The sequence below is a fragment of the Lissotriton vulgaris genome, unplaced genomic scaffold (genome assembly GCF_964263255.1).
Source record: "Lissotriton vulgaris unplaced genomic scaffold, aLisVul1.2 SCAFFOLD_275, whole genome shotgun sequence".
In the NCBI taxonomy this organism is placed as follows: domain Eukaryota; kingdom Metazoa; phylum Chordata; class Amphibia; order Caudata; family Salamandridae; genus Lissotriton; species Lissotriton vulgaris.
This window is the reverse complement of record NW_028252092.1, coordinates 1,503,257-1,521,060: the sequence shown is the minus strand read 5'-3', so window position 1 is coordinate 1,521,060 and position 17,804 is coordinate 1,503,257. Positions and strand designations below refer to the sequence as shown.

Below are 17,804 nucleotides of genomic sequence, written 5' to 3'. Positions count from 1 at the left end.
CAAATACTTTTTAATGTCTCTTGAGATCCTTCCCAGAACAGTTGTCATGTTTGGAATGATTTGTGGAAGAGCTTCAACCTTGCTGTCTTGTAAAGCCCTGGGGCGTTCCTCCTATGGTGATTTCTGACTTCTTTATCAATGGGTTTTCCTAGATTCATTGGCACACAGGCAGCTGTTCTTAGGGAGTGGGCCCAATCTGAACGAGCTAAGCTGGATTACAGTAAACAAATGTGATGGACGGAACACTTGAGTTAATCTCAACCACCAGTAACTACTCGGATTCACATTCCAGTCTATTGTTATTTGGCACAGCATGCCTCCTCTGTTTGCATCCAGCCATATGCAAATACGTCTTGATCCTGCTCCAGTAGGAACAGTCCAGGCCAAACGTATGGGCCATGTCCACCCGTAACTATATCAAAAGCAACCCACTACTCGTTTAGCCCTTATAAAATCTCTTTTGTTGAGTTTCGATTGGTTTCGGTGCATAGTGTGGACCGGACACGCGTCTGGGCATACTCATCCCACTTGGGGGACATGCTCAAGTCAAGTAAAGTATACAGAAATTGATGGAGGGAATGCTTGAATGAATCTCAACCACTGGTAAGTACTCGGGCCACACCCCAGTCCATTGCCATTTTGCTCACCATGCCACTGCAGTCTGGACCCAGCCAATGCAAATCCTCACCCTGTTCCAATAAGAACAGTCCATGTCAAACTGCCCCCGGGTCCTCCTTGAAACAGACACAAAAAAAACAAAATTGGTTTCCCATGCTTGTGTCTTGTGCTGTTTTCAAATGAAATGAGTATACTTATAATAGGAGGAGGTACCATTCAAGAGTAAAGACAAATGTTAGGATTATTTCCCCCCGTAGCCTCGGATTAGAGAGCTGTGTTGTAATTCTAGATGTCATCAAGACACTTTGTATTTTTTTTACAAGATTCTGTGACTTTTCCCAAGAGGTCATATTTTTGCATATTGTCTGCATACATGAGCAAATATGCCTTATTCTGGTCTCGTAGATGTGATGTAGAATGCATGTCAAAGCTAAGAAGTGCTGAGGATAGGGTCTCTTCTCCTGTTATGTTATGAAAGTGAAGTTTTACCTAGTTAAGTTCTCTGAGTTGGCAAAAAAGGGTATGTCTTTGCTCAACTTTTCTATGATGACATACCATAGGTTTTGAGATGTAGAGAGACAGAGAACAGTATGGTAGGTCTGTTGTTGCTGCATGTTCTGTCTTATGAGATAAGTCAAGGCTATGTCACACAAACTGTACAGAATTATAGGCAATTGTTGTGAATCCCAGAGGGTTCTTGGTCTTGCTTCAATCTGTGACTGGTCTACTGTTGGGTTTGTGGTCCAGATTTAAGTCCAACGTTATCGAGAATCAGACATTTACTGGTATATCTCCTGGACCCAAACCTAACGAGCACAGATCTGGTTGAACTATTATCTGTGATACAGTTTTCTAATCAAAAGCACTTCCGTGCATGCAATACTAAGGATATCGAAGAATTTTGGGCATATTACATATCTGTTTGGTCTGTTTCTCACCTCTACAAATGGTTTTCAACACACATCTCCTATCAATGTGAAAATAACTAGGCGTCGATTCAAAGCTCTGGTGGCTGAAGATATGAATTGGAGGGCAGTTTGCACACATTGTCAAGCCCATGGTCAGCCAGCAAGAGGGTCCGGTGGCTTAAGAGATGATATGGAAAGTCAGAAACAGAGGGGCCAAATTACATGTCACAACATCTTTAAGAAGCATAATGGTGCCCACTCTGCAAAATGTAGGCTGTGGCATAAGGTGGTCACTTTTGACATTTTGGAGGATTCCTTGATATGATGCGGGTCAACCTGGCACAGTAGTGACATTTCTGGCATACTGTGGACATCTGTAGTCATACTGTGGACTTCTATAGTCATACTGTGGACATCTGTAGTCATACTGTGGACTTCTATAGTCATACTGTGGACATCTGAAGTCATACTGTGGACTTCTATAGTCATACTGTGGACATCTATAGTCATACTGTGGACATCTGTAGTCATACTGTGGACATCTGTAGTCATACTGTGGACATCTATAGTCATACTGTGGACATCTATAGTCATACTGCGGGCATTTGTGGACATGCGTACTAGTCTCTACTCATACCTTGGACATCTGTAGTCATACTGTGGGCATTTGTATTCATACTGTGAACATCCGTACTAGTCTCTACTCATACTGTGGACATCTGTAGTCATACTGTGGACATCTGTAGTCATACTGTGGGTGTCTGTAGTCATACTGTGGATATCCGCACTAGTCTCTACTCATACTGTGGACATCTATAGTCACACTGTGGACTTCTATAGTCATACTGTGGGTGTCTGTAGTCATACTGTGGACATCTTTAGTCATACTGTGGCTGTCTGTAGTGATCTGTAGTCACACTATTGACGTGTACTCATACTGTGGACATCTATAGTCATACTGTGAATGTCTGTAGCCATAATCTGGACAACGCTAGTGATCTGTAGCCATACTGTGGACATCTGTAGTCATACTGTGGGCATCTATAGTCATACTGTGGACATCTATAGTCATACTGTGGGCATTTGTGGACATCCGTACTAGTCTCTACTCATACTGTGTACATCTATAGTCATACTGTAGACATCTGTAGTCATACTGTGTACATCTATAGTCATACTGTAGACATCTGTAGTCATACTGTGGACATCTATAGTCATACTGTAGACATCTGTAGTCATACTGTGTACATCTGTAATCACACTGTGGACTTCTGCTGTCAGACTATGGATGTCTGTAGATATCTGTGATCATACTCTGGACATTTCTTTTTTTCTCTGAGTTTTATATAGCGCAAACATGACCCAAAGGTATCAAAGTGCTTTACATGAGTACCTGTTGTGTTACAGATGGACACTTTTTTTTGTTAGGCTTGGGAAGATTAAGTGATTTGTCCACATCACAAGATGTTGAGCATCCCTGCCGAGACTCAAACGTGGTTTCCCAGCATTGAGGTTGAACCACTCTAGCCGTAAGGCCATATCCTCTCCTCTATAGACATACTATGGATGTTAGTAGCCCTACTGAAGACATCTGTACTCATACTGTGGACATCTGTAGTAATAATGTTGACATATCTGTAGTCATCTGTAGTCATAATGTGGACATCTGTAGTAATGCTGTGGATATATCAAGTCATACCGTGGACATCTGTAGTAATCTTGAGTCATACTCTGGACATCTGTAATCACGTTTGTAGAAATATGTAGTCATACTATGGACACCTGTAGCCATACTGCGGATGTCTGTGGCCATACTGTGGGCATCTGTAGTGATCTGTACTCATACTGTGGACATATGTAGTCATACTTTGGACATTAGTAGTAATGCTGTGGATGTCTTTAGTCATACTGTGGACATCTCTCGTGATCTCTGGTCATATTATGGACATCCGTAGTCATACTGTGGATGTCTGTAGTGATACTATGACACATGTACAAATTATTTGGAAACTTGCAGTAATGCTGTGGATCTCTCTAATCACATTGTTGATATCTGTAGTCATCTTTAGGCATACTCTGGACATCTGTAGTCATACATTGGACTTGTATAGTCATACTGTGTGCGTTTTTAGTGATCTTGCGTCATACTGTGAGCATGTGCAGTCATACTGTGGGCATGTGCAGTCATACTGTGGGCATGTGTAGTCATACTGTGGACGTCTGTAGTAATCTGTAGTCATAATGTGGACATCTTTAGTCGCACAGTGGATGTCTGTGGTCATAATGTGGACATCTGTCGGGACATACTGTGAACAGCTGTATGAATTTGCTGTCATACTGTGGACATCTGTAGTCATACTGTGGATATCTGTAGTAAGGTAACTAGTCCCAATATCGAAAAAAAATATTGCTGGACAGAATATTGAGTTTTTTAATATAGAATGGACAGAATATCGAATTGCAAAAATATAGTGGTGCAGAATATCAAAATGCAGGTAAAAAATATCGGTTTCCATGATATCAAAGTTAGTAATATCGATTTTTTTTGTATTTTAAGTGTTAGTATATGTGTTAAAAGTATGTTTTATTTTTGCAGGTATGTTTGAATTTTGTAAAAGTAATGAAGTTTATGTTAATAAATGCTTGTGTAATTTAATTCTGTAGCGGGTTGCAGGTTTATAGGGGAATAGGGTGGGAAGTTATTTATTTATAATAAATATTTTTAGCATTATTCAGAATTATTTATATGTGAAATACTTTTTTGCGTAATTTAAGTCTGTAGCGGTTTGTGGGTTTATAGGGAAATAGGGTGGGAAGTAATGTATTTGACTTTAATTAATGTATTATTGTATTACTTAATAATTTAGGGCCTCATTAGGATCGCGGACGGACTTGCGTCCGTCCGCGACCCCAGAGGATGAGGGAACATCCGCATGGGCTGCGGCGTTCCCTCATGTGCGATTAGGATGTGACCGCCACCCTGGCGGTCACATCCTGGATATTTAACATTGCGGCGGGTGCTGCTTCAAGCAGCACCCGCCGCAATGTTAAAAGTGCATGTTTAACATTTACATGCACAAAGCGGCAGGCACCGCATGGTGCCTGCCGCTTTGTGCAAGTAAATGCTGGGGGGTACCATAGGTACCCCCCATGTGCACCCCTTACCCGCCAACACCCTGGGGGCCCGCAACGGGCCCCCAAAATCAAAAGTGCACATGCTTTTCCACGGCGGAAAAACCGCCGTGGAAAAGCATGTTTACAAATGCTTCCTAATTTGGCTGGCGGTGTCTGATAGACACTGCCAGCCAAATGAGAGCTTTTCCGCCGCGGTTGTAATCTGACCGCGGCGGAAAAGCAACAGACAGTAACCAAGACCCACCAGCCATCGTAATGCGGCGGTGGGTCTTTGGTGAGTCCGCAGAGGATTTTCCGCCTCCTCCGGGCCGGAGGTGGCTTCCCCTGGCCCGGAGGAGGCGGAAAATCCTCCATCATAATGAGGCCCTTAATATTTAATAATTTATGTTTTTAAGTTTATTAATGTATAACTGATTAATTATAAGTTGATTGATAACAATTAATAATTGATTGGTAATTATGTGAATTGTGTATTTTTTTGTTTAATAATAAGTAATTCATTAGATATTAATTATTGACAATTAGTGAATATGTTAATTGTGTACTTTTTTATCAGTGGGTTGAGGGTTGATAGGGGAGTGGGGTAGGAAGTACTTTATTTTTATCTAATTTTTATTATTTGTAACATTATAATTTGTTTAAGTTATTTTATAGTGTTAATTGTGTGAACTAATTTAGATTTGATTGTTATTAATTGTTAATTGTAATAAGTAAATTCATTAATTGTTAATTATGTTAATGTATTAATATGTTACAATATTGTAGACAATGTTTATAGGGGAAAATGGTGGGAGGTAAATTCATTTTAAAAAGTTATTAATTTATGTATATTGCAGGAGTGGGTATAATAAATTATTCCCTTATGGTATCCCACACTTTCCATACTGTTCCACTCACTGGAGTGGGAATAGTAATTGTTACCCTCCCGCTCTCCAAAACTTTCCCTACTCTTGCACTTACTGGAGTGGGAATAGAAATTTTTACCCTCCCTCTATCCAACGCTTTCCCTGCTGTTGCACTCACTGGAGTGGGAATAGCAATTTTTACCCCCGCTATTCAACGCTTTTCCTACTGTTGCACTCACTGGAGTGGGAATAGTAATTTTTACCCTCCCGTTTTCCAATGCTTTCCCTACTGTTGTACTCACTGGAGTGGGAATAGTAATTTTTAACCATCCTCTATCCAACGGTTTCTCTACTGTTGCACTCACTGGTATGGGAATAGTAAGTTTTACCCACATGCTATCCAACATGTTCACTAATGTACCACTTGTTGGAGTGGAGATAGTAATTTTATCTTTTACGCTATGCAATCTTTTAAGTGTGGTTATATTTAATGTAGTGTCAAATATTCTAAAAAAATGTATTATATATAATGTATTTTTATATTTATAGTATAGGTTTATATATATATATATATATATATATAATTATATTTAAAAATATGTTTTTAACATTTAATTATTAAAAATATTGTTTTTTATAATATTATTTATTTAATATATAAGTAGTGAAAATAAAAATTCATGTTAATTTTTTTTATTAACTTACAATTTGTATTTATTAATGTTAAGGTTATTTAAGTATTTTTATGTAAGTTTTACTTAATTATATGTATTATTACATTAATTTTACATTATTTTTAAGACATTTAAAAAATTTGATATTTTAGCAAACTATATTATTTACAATGATATTTAGGAATCGATATTGTTGTACTTATCTGTTTGTAGATAGGAATTCGATATTCTGGTAGTCGATATTTTGTCACCAATATTTTTGTAGGTCGATATTTAGCTCCTCGATATTCTGTCAGTGATTCCTGAAGTAATCTGTAGTCATAACGTGGACATCTGTAGTCATACTGTGGGCGTCTGTAGAAATCTATGATCAAATCTGAACATCTGTAGTCATACTGTGGATGTCAGTAGTCATACCAAATACATCTGCACTCATACTGTAGACATCTGTAGTCCAGTGTAGTAAAATTGTGGACATCTGTAGTCATGGTTTGGATTTCTGTAGTGATACTGTGGACATCTGTAGTCATACTGTGGACATCTGTAGTAATACTGTGGACATCTGTGGTAATAGTGTTGATATATCTGTAGTCATCTGTTGTCATACTGTGGACGTCTGTACTCATACTGTGAATATCTGTAGTAATACTGTGGCTGTATCAAGACATCGGTAGTAATCTGTACTCATACTCTGGACATCTGTAATCTTACCATGAACATTTGTAGAAATCTGTACTAATACTGTGGGCACCAGTAGTCATACTGTCGACATCTGTACTCACAATGTGGATGTCTGTTGTCATACTGTGGACATATGTAGTGATCTCTATTCATATTATGGACATCTGTAGTCATACACACTATGGACCACTCTAGGATTCTGATGTCATACTGTTGACATATGTAGTGATTTGATCTGTAGTCATACTATGGGCATGTGTAGTCACACTGTGGACATTTGTAGTCATACTGTGGACGTCTGTAGTCACACAGTGGAGGTCTGTAGCCATACTCTGGACATCTGTAGGGACATACGGTAAACAGCTGTAGAAATATGAAGTCATACTATTGACATATGTAGTCATACTCTGGACATCTGTAGTAATGCTGTGGATGTCTGTTGTCAGACTGTGGATGTCTGTACTCATCTTTAGTCATACTGTGGACATCTGTAATCATATATTGGACATTTGTAGAAATCTGTAGTGATACTCTGGACATCTGCAGTCATCTGTAGTCCTACTGTCGACATCTTTAGTCATACTGTGCCCGTCTTTATTAATATGAAGTCATACTGTCAACATCTGTAGTGATACTGTGAACGTCTGTAGTGATACTGTTGACATCTGTAGTCATACTGTGACCGTCGGTAGTGATCTGAAGTCATACTGTCGACATCTGTAGTCATCCAGTGGATGTCTGCAGCAAATCCATGTAAACCTCTGTGCATGTTTGTCATACTGCAGGCAGTTGCGACATGATGCTGGCCTGACCTGATGATGATCAAACATGTCCTATTGTGGGCATCTTAAGCATTGTAGAGACTGGGGTTTCATTGCTGCATCTTTCTGCATTTCTGGGTTAAGTTCAAGCACCATCTTTCGACAGACACAACAAATGAAGAAGGAACTTATGCTTCAGAATGGCTGTTTATTCACTTGAGACCATATTGAGTATACGCAGTCACACTTTTTAAAATTACAATGTTGCCTACTCCATAGTCTCAGGGCGTGCCAAGGTGCTATATTCAGGCGGCGGTGGCAAAGCCAATATTGTTGTTAGCTCTGTCGAAGACGGTGTAGTACCCCCTCATGAAGACATCTCCAAGGATCCAGGTATCCGGCAGGTTGGAAGGGGACAATATGAATTTGGCGGTGCAGGTGTTCTATCGAAGGACAGAAATAACATAATCTATTAGTAAGATCGACTTCATGATTCGATCAATTGATTATGTACAACTGATTTACTCCTTGTCATGTGTGTTGCTGGCCAGCAGGATATAAAATGAAAAGTACTTTTCCATCCACATGCACTGTGTCTTCTCATGAATGGGTTAGTGGGGGGTCAAGCATTTGTTTAGAGCTCCTTCAGTGGGCAATTTCACATTGATTCAAGCAGGGTGCTCTGTACACAATATTGCCAAGATATAGAGACCATTGTCCAAAAAAGCTGCAAATTTGTCTCTCTAATGCTCGTTTGGTTCAGACTGTGGAAGAGAGAGAGAGAGAGAGAGAGAGAGAGAGAAAGAGAAAGAGAGGGAAAAGAGAGAAAGAGAGAAAGAGAGAGAGAGAGAGCGAGAGAGGAAGAGAAAGAGAGAGAAACGTGAGAGAGAGAGAGAGAGAGAGAGAGAGAGAGAGAGAGGAAGAGAAAGAGAGAGAGCGAGAGAGAGAGAGCGAGAGAAAAAGAGAGAGCGAGAAAGAGAGAGAGAGAACGAGAGCAAAAGTGAGAGACAGAAAAGAGAGAAAGAGAAAGAGAGAGAGAGCGAGAGAGGAAGAGAGAGAGAAAGAGAAAGGGGAAGAGATAGAGATAAAGAGAGAGAGTGAGAGCGAAAGAGAGTGAGCGAGAGAAAAAGAGAGAGAGCGATAGAGAAAGAAAGCGAAAGAGAAAGAAAGAGAGAGCGAGAGAAAAAGAGAGAGAGCGAGAGAAAGAGAGAGAGAGAGAGCGAGAGAGGACGAGAAAGGGAGAGAAAAGAGAGAGAGCGAAAGAGAGAGAGAGAGCGAGAGAGAGAGCAAGAGAGGATGAGAAAGAAAGAGAAAAGAGAGAGAGCGAGAGCTAAAGTGAGAGGGGAAAGAGAGAAAAAGAGAGAGAGAGAAAGAGAGAGAGAGAGCGAGAGAGGAATAGAGAGAGAGAAAGGGGAAGAGAGAGTGAGAGCGAAAGAGAGAGAGAGCGAGAGAAAAAGAGAGAGAGAGAGCGAGAGAGAAAGAGAGCGAGAGGGAAAGAAAGAGAGAGCTAAGTTGCAAATTAATGTGAATTTGCCTGATAGTTCTTATTTGTAGGATGAAGTGGTTTTGAACACGGCCTTTTTGTGAAACCCATTATAGCTCCCAAACTCCTCTCCATCATCAGTGCTCTATTCTTCACCATATTTTCCCAGTTCTGTTTGTTGTCGAAGGAACCCCTAGGTACGAGAAGTAATCTACGTCCTCTAGTTTCCCTTTCGCCTATCATAAACTTATATGCTCTCTTTACCACAGGCCTCCCTACTACAAAAGACTTGTCTTCATTTATCCTTAAGCCCAAGGATGTCATGAAGGACACAAAGGCATTTGTTAATCGCTGTAGACCACCCCTGTCCATGCAATTAACACCACATCATCAGCATATGCGAGAATAGGTACCGTTTGGGAGTCAAATATGGGAACATCTCTTGTTGCTCCTCAGAGTGCGGCTTTGATACCATTTATATATAAAGAAAATAAGAATGAGGCAAGGACACACCCTTGTCTGACACGCCTTCAGATCTTAAATGGGGGAGTGCATTCCCCCTGTTTCCCAAATCTTACTCTCCCAGTGGCATCAGAAAGAGTTGCCGGATAAAACTAATGATTGAAGGCTCCACCCCCAATTCAGCCATTCTTTTCCAGAGTTGGGAGTGGATCTGCCAGTCAAATGCTGCGCTGAGATCCATGAAAGCCAGAAAGACCCTGACCTGTTCTGGCTCTCGTATATTTATCAATCATCATGGTTGGATCAACCCTGATCTGTGTTGACTCTGCCACTCTGGACTCCATATTGGGCCTGCATCAAAATACCTTTTTCGTTGTTCCCATTCTTCCAGGCTATTTAGATGTAGGCGGCCCATTAGTTTTGCTGTGGTATCCAGCAATGAAATTGGTCTATAGTTTTGGGACTTTTCTTTGTCACCCTTTTTGAATATGGGAACAATAATACTAGTTCTCCATGAGGTCAGTGGGTTAGATTTTACAATTTCATTACAAACATTAGTTAGTAATGGGATCCATAAGTCATGGTACCCAAAGGAAAAATCAATGGGGGCCACATCAGGACCCGGTGCCTTTCTATTAGAGCACTTTGTCAATCCCCTACTAACCTCCTGATGAGGAGCGTTAATCACTTTCCATAAATGTTGACAATTCTTGGAGGCTGCTGCTAACTCTAAGTTATCCCATGCCTCTTCTTTTAGTGCCTTTTCCCTATCCTTCCTAACCGACCTATGCAGATTTTGCCGGGCCTTGGAGCAAGCTTGATCAAACCATAAAGATAAGAACATACAGAACAGAGGACAATGGCAGGAGACAGCACAGTTATGAGAGGAGTTATGAGAGGAGACAAAACAGAGTGTCGAGATAGAACAGAGATATGCAATGGTACAGAAGACATAAAAGAGAAGAAAGAACTAAGATGTAGGATGGGGCAAACCAGAGAGCAATGGAGGATGACAGTGCAGAGATGGTAACTAAATGAACACAGAGATAGGATGATATTGAACACAGGATGACGTCAACAGAGAGATATATCAGAGAAAACAGGAATATTTGTTGAGACAGAACAGAGAAATAGGAGACTAGGGTGCAGATACAGAGACATTTCAGTAATGAACCACTGAGAATAGTGGAAGAACAGAGATATGGAAGGAAACAGACAAAAAAAGATATAGGAAGAGCAGAAAAGAGAGAAAGAGATGAAAGAATAGAGGGATGAGATGAAAAACTGAAACTTAAGGAGGAGGAATATAGATATGGGAAAAATAGAGCATTAAGATAGAAGGAGGAAGGAGAGACACAAACAGAGATTGGAGGGGACAGCACAGAAAGACATGGGAAAAACCAAAACAGAAGAGTGAGATAGGAGAATTAACAGAGAACAAAGGAGTGGGAAAGGGCAAAATGGAAAGAGATGGAGGAGACGCAGCACAGTTGTAAGACGACACAGAACACAGATTTACTATACAGAACAGAGAGGAAAGGTGAGACCCCAGAGATCGAAGGATATGTGAAAAAGGAGAAAGAGAAAATAGAAAGCAGGAGAAAGAACAGGAATGTGTGAGGGGATTAACCAAAGAGCAATGGAAGGGGAGAAAGATGGTAACAACTTTGGATAGATTTGGGGTAAAGTTAGAGAAAACTCCAGCTCAAGCAGCCATGTAATGTGAGCTGTGGACCAGCCTGCCTGAGAGAAGAGTGGTGTAAGGAGATTGAAAGGATGAAAAGAGCTTGACTATCACCTACCTGGTTGATGTAGGCTCTGGCAGGCACGTTGAACGCCTTCCCGTTGAAAGTGAAATACAAGTCCGGTAAATCACTAATAGTGTAACAGTCAACACTATACTAAAGTTTAAGAAGAAGAGAATACATATTATCATAAGTAAGATGGAAATATCATAGATATCTTCTGGCAACAGAAAGGTAATGTTAATAATTTGAAGTTGTTTAGAAATGGCAAGTCAGACGCTCAAACAATGTATAGCACTGCTGGTATCAAACATGGAATTGAGAAATGTGTGGCAAATGACCCCTGCAGAGCCCAGGCGCTGGCCATCACGAAACAAGGGGCGGTTTCCAGTATGATAGCCTCTTTGCTTTTAAATTCTAGATTCAAATTCAGTTGCTATAATGAGCTGGCGGTCCCATCAGGCCCCGGGGGCCTGGGAGTAGTCTCACACTGGTGAAAACACATAGGGGCAGATTTATGTTAACTGGCGCATCCTGAGGGATGCGCCAGTTAACATGCGCCACAGTGCGCCACAGCTACGCCACCCATGGTGCACCGCATTTATGCTGCGGCGCACCATGGGGCAAAAACGGCACAGATGCGTGACGCATCTGTGCCGGAAATGTGGCGCATTGCTGGAGTTGCGTTCCAAGCACGACGCAGCTCCAGCAATGCTCTGGGGGGGCCTATTCTTTCAATGCTGCCTCAAGCCTTACGCCTGCTTCAATACCCACATCCCTCTTGAATTTTTATTTATTGTGTCCATGGGTATCCAGTTGCTAATGTGTTGGGCACTCATGACTGGGTTGGGCAGGCCCTGAGATCAGCACCCCAGCTGTGCACAGCCACAGAAACTCTGCCGTGGTGTCACTCGGGGATTGGGAATAGAGTCTGGTTGTAGGTGAGGCCCTGGGTCAACCCCCTCACTATGCACAGCAAGAGATGGTGCTCAAGCAGGGGCAGGGTTGTACTTAGGGTTTATGCCACCCTGGCAGTACCAGTTATAGTACTATCCCAGAAAATATGGTAAATGGGTACTTTAAGAGTACTATGAGAGTAATGCAATACCCAAAAATCTTTGTGGAACAATTTGAATAAAAATAAGATGTATACTTGTGAGACTGAGGGGGCTCTGGAAGAGCCTTCTTGTTCATAGTGCATTGTTCACACTAATTGGTAGAACGGGATACATTCCTGAAGTGTGCAATCTTCTAGATGTAGAGAGTAACACAGAGGACCCTCAATCTTCAGTCTTTCATTATGATAACAGGAGAAACAGGAATACATGAATTGAGGACTCAGGATGGTCACTCCAACTGACTGCAGGAGTGTTCCAAGCCATTGCCCAAACATTCTGTTGCAAGTAATAGATGGAATAGTTGCCCAAGTACAAATTAAGATTCCAACATAAGTATATATTAACAGTGCACCAACATATAATACACAGACACCACAATTCCTTTAAGGTGTTTAAAAAAAAATTCCCTCCTGCTGTCAAATACACTTTGCCTCTTCTGCAGGTATCAGGCATGTCAAATCAGAGGCCAAGGAAACTGGCAAAGTGTCAAGAAACAAGAAAATACATCAGAATAATCAAAAAGACAGTGTTGTAAAGCTACCTTTATTATCTTCCAGGTTTCCTGCACTTTGTAAAATGCAAAGGTGCACTGCATAGTGAGTGTGGCATTGTATTGTGTTATGCTGACATGGTCAAAAATATGCAACAAGTGCTTTTAACTGCACTGTGCTGGTAGCAGGGGTATGGGAGCAGCAGGGAAGGTTTAGAGACTGACCTATCTGTACAATGCAGATCATTTCAGGATATATGGCTATGATTTTTGAAAGGATGAAGGTTTTAAACCATGAAGAGGTCTGAGACAGCATTCGAACTTGAACAAACAACACAGCAGATTGGATTTGAAGGCAATTATTCTTTAAACCTATGGTAATCTGAACGCCACGGGTAATCCCAGCGTATGTTAACATCGGAATATAAAGGAGATCGTTTCAGCTATTTTTGACATATATACACAACCCTGAGTAAGTCCATGTTGGAAGAAACGCGTTGGCTGGGCTGATGTATGCATATCGCATAAGACTGCAAATAAAGAATATTGAAAAAAAGACACTTCAAGACTCCCTGTTCAATATTTTTGGGATTTTGGGGATTTTGAGATATTGATTGTATTTCAGAAACGAATTGTGTATAATGGTATGCTCCTTTTCATTGCTTGATTATTTGGAGAAATCTTTTTTTTATTGTGACTTCTAAGCGGTGGGTCACAAAAGGTTGCGCATTATAGAGTAACAAACAGATTGAGAACTATTATACCTGTGCAGCCTGATTGATACAAATGTCATGTATTATGGACATTAGGGACTATATCACAACAATATAGTTGAACAATAAATCACTAGATTAGCTTTGCTATTTAGGAGAAATAAACGCTGCATATATAGATGGAATATGGTTTGTAACTGTCAGTTTAAGTGTATTGAACAATCAATGTTATAGTGATGTTTTCTGATCGAAATAATCATTTTTCATTGACCAATTGATTGTTAAACTGTTGGTATTTAGGGCCTGGCCATCCTTACGGAAAGCAATTGCTTCCAGCTGAAATGTCTGTTAATTCTACTATCACACACCAGAAATGGGAAGCTATAGACACTTACCTCCAGATTGGAGTCCAGAGTTGCTCCAATAACATTGAGGATATTTGCAATTCCAGATTTGGGACCAGAAATCATAGTTGTTCCCGAGTCCACAATAGCTTGACATCCTCCGTCGCAGGCGATAATGTTTCCATTCATGGAAACGCTGAGTTTGGAAGGAAGAGACTAATATCAATGGAAGCTCTCAAGAGGCAAATAAAAAATTAAGTAAGTCCTTACAATCCTCAATTCTGAGAAATAGATCTAGCATCTTTAGAGTTTCTCATCCTGGTAAGGGAAGTACCATCACCTGATCTGGGCACCTCATTGGAGAAAAAAGTCACATAATAAAACATCTCATGTACATACACATTTCAAACAGTATCATATATATCGACAACTCATCCAGGAACACATGCCCTGGCAGAACCTGTTATATCCTTTTTTGTTTTCTAGTTGTAATACTTTGTTATGAATTCATTCTGCCTTAGACTATCTCCAGATGTGTTGTATATCCTAACCTCAAACATGTAATCTTCTGTAGAAATTGAGATCTGATGAACAGGGCTAAAACCTACAATTCATATTTGAGAATGTTAACCCTTCCCCTACACTGCATTCCCTACTAATTGGATGCAGAGACAAACTCTGCTGGTTCACTAGGTTTTCACTGGGAAGTCTAACATGTTACTGTAAATTGATTATCTGTGTACACAGCACTCTTGTATGATCATACACTCATGTGTGTCATAAAGCGTGGGCATTATTTCACAAGGGTCCCCTTCGTCTAACCATATCTGCCTCCTGTGGCCTGTGGAAATAACAAGCAGGCACTGTCCTAAAAAGTATTCCTACTAAATTTCAGCTTTGAAAGATGGCAACAAGAGACTTCAATTTCAAAGAAATATGGTTTAGGGATAAAACTCCCATACATGAAAAGACTGGCTGAACTACTTCCCAGAATCCACAGCTGCCCAGATTGCAAAAGAGGGTTGGTTTTCATTGAAAAATGTGAAGTGTCCAAGTTGTGCTTCGGGCCCTTTCCCAATGTGGGCACCAGACCCACCCACAGAAGTGAGGTAAATTTTGTATTGGGTGATGTGGGGGGACGCTGAATGGTAGCCAAGGTGGACTTCCATGGGTGTCTTGTTTCCAGACTGCTTCGGCTGGTTTCACTAGGTGCCGGCTGAGCTAGGGCCAAAAACCTACACCCACCCAAATTGTAAAATAAAATGTGTTGGTTTTACTTTTCACTGGAAAATTTGAAGCGGCCATTTTGGGTAGTTCCCTGCCGTGAGCACTAAGACTAGCCACTCAAGGAGGTATAATTTGTATTGGGAGACTTGGAGGAATGATAAGTGTAGGAAATGTGTGGATCCCTTTAGATGCCAGAATATTCTCTCCCAGAAATGTTGAGGAAAATGTGTGTTTTTAGCCAAGATTTGATGTTTTCAAGCTCTTGTGGGTAGGAACACCACATGAGAACCATACTGGACAACCCCTTGTATCTAAATTCCAGAAATGTCTGGGTTTAGTAGGTTGTCCCAGGTGGTGGCTGAGCTAGGGCCAAAAATCTACAGTTAGTTGTATGTATACTGTGTGTTAGAACCCATCTTGTGACAGACAAACAGGCATTCAGTGGCTTCTCTATTGTCTGGCGTTTGCACAGACAGGAATGGCCTGGAAGTAAATAGCAAAACAACAAATGTGATTGCTTTTAATCAACATAATAAAGAGAAAAACTGCACATGGATCGGAGATAATGCTAGGCACTGAGGTCATCCTCCTTGGCAAACTAGTGATAAGATCGTATAAAAAAAACTTTCGGCTACCCTGATCTGCCTCGCCTGCCCAAGTTCAACTGGAGATTTCAATAACAAAAGGGTCACTTGCCAGACCTGCGGCCTTTGTAAAACTCTGCCACAAACTGCGTGCAGCTGCCGACAAGACACTGGGTAAATGACTTTGGACCGAAATTGATCTCCAGCGGGGGAATGGAGCCTATAAGAAACATTTGAGAACAGCATTGTGAGACTAGAACTGAGAGATATATGGATGCCAACATGTCTGGGCAAATCTTTAAGAAAATGGTAAATAGGTTGAATGCAGGACTTATCGTACCACCGCTGCAGTGATAAAATGGAAACATGGCTCTAGACCTGCCAGTGCACATTCGTCTGGCAGCTTTTAAACTATTTTCAACAAGGAGCTATAGGGGTACTATAGCACTCAGTTCAAGCCCCACACTCTGATTCAACACAACTATATGGCCTGACGCTGCTTTTGAACAGTTCAATGTGGATTTCAATGTCTGCAATATCACCCAAGCAGCTTGTTGAGCTTTTAAACTATACCTGCTTAGTTAAATCCAATCCTTACTTTTAATAGTTATAAGTCACCCTAAGGTAAGCCATATACGTCCTTAAGACAAGGTGCTAGATTTTAAAAAGCAGGTCATGTTTAGTGTGTTTTACATGCACTGACAGTTTAAACGTCTTGTTGTCATTTTCACTGGAGCAAGACTGTCACATTGGCTAACATATGGTTACACTAGCCCAACCACAAAGTACTAAGTTCCATCTAGGGCAATCAAATATCGTTTTTCAAGGTATCAAATAAATGTTTTACCTTAAACCTGACATAGTGAGAATTATGGTAATGTTGAGGGGACTTTAGAAAGTCACCCGTTTCTTGTCTCAGTCTTTAGTAGCAATTTCTGAGTAACTATTGCAGTTGTCACCTGAGACCACCTGCTGTCTTCCTGCTCTTTGAGGCAAGGATAACAAAGGGCATGTTGGTGGGAGGAGGCGTGACCTCCTGAAAGCATGGCCAGAGATGGCCCAACTTCAAAATGGCAGCCGTCCCTGATTGACAAATGTGAGTCACATTGTAGCCTGCCCTTTCCTTTTACAAGGTAGATAGATTGGCTTTCATACCCGGAGAGAGAAAACCAGTTTTAGAACTGTTTTTCCAGGTGGAGTATGACAATAAAACTGGACACACCGCAAGGGTGTAGCAATAGCTCAGACCCAGGGAAGACGGGTTCTGATATTTTGGATTTGGGCAGAGATACACATTGTGCGATTGTTTCATGCCAATCCACAAGGAAGTGATGTAACAATAGTTAGGGCTGCCCTTAGGAATTTGGGCCCCATTGGTTAGGGAGTTCTCCCAATTCACAAACTTGAGATAGGTGTAAAGGTGACACCCCTGGATCCTTTCCTCTGAGCACTTCTGGACCTAAAACGGACAGAAGAATGGCTGCTCCTGCTGTACCTGTCTACCTCAGAAAAGAAGGCTGCATCTGCTGAACCAAAGACATAACTTCAGAGAGAAAGGTTTCTTCTCCTGCTGTTGACTTTGTAGAGAGACCTCTAGGACTGAATCTTTTTTCACTTATGACAGTGACCAGAAAATGGATTCCAAGGGCTCATTGACTAGCCTCCTCTTAAAGTTCTAGCACCTACAACGCTTAAGAAGTCCTGCTTGACATGGCCCAGCTGACCTGTGCCAACAGGAATTGCCCTTGACCCTACTGGTGCGCTCTTGGTGATAGAGTGTTAATCCCCCAAGGTGTCTAAAAGTTCCAGGAACCATGGCTGGTGTTATAATTTACTCTAACTCCTGTAGGAATTGCAACTTTTGTGTCTAGAGCTCAAGGATAGTGTTTTTTTAAAAGAACCAGATGTTCATATGCTACTGCCACTCAGCACACTATCATTGTCAAAGTCCCGGGACACAGACTTCAGATTGCTATCACTGCAGAGTGTTGCAGGTTTGTTGATAGCCTTCAGTTC

The 17,804-nt window shown here is 41.1% G+C and overlaps 1 protein-coding gene across 1 annotated transcript in view; it reads right to left on the bottom strand.

Moving 5' to 3' along the window:
• Nucleotides 1–7,810: 7,810 nt before the first annotated feature.
• LOC147662675 (pepsin A-like) overlaps nucleotides 7,811–17,804 on the bottom strand; it is a 46,571-nt gene continuing 36,577 nt past the window's right edge. Inside the window, exons 7-9 of the mRNA XM_086950993.1 lie at nucleotides 14,029–14,173; nucleotides 11,370–11,468; nucleotides 7,811–8,065 (exon numbers count right to left, since the gene is read on the bottom strand). Of these exons, the coding sequence (XP_086807119.1) occupies nucleotides 7,928–8,065; nucleotides 11,370–11,468; nucleotides 14,029–14,173 (382 nt within the window). The 3' untranslated portion in view covers nucleotides 7,811–7,927. The remainder of the gene's footprint in view (nucleotides 8,066–11,369; nucleotides 11,469–14,028; nucleotides 14,174–17,804) is intronic.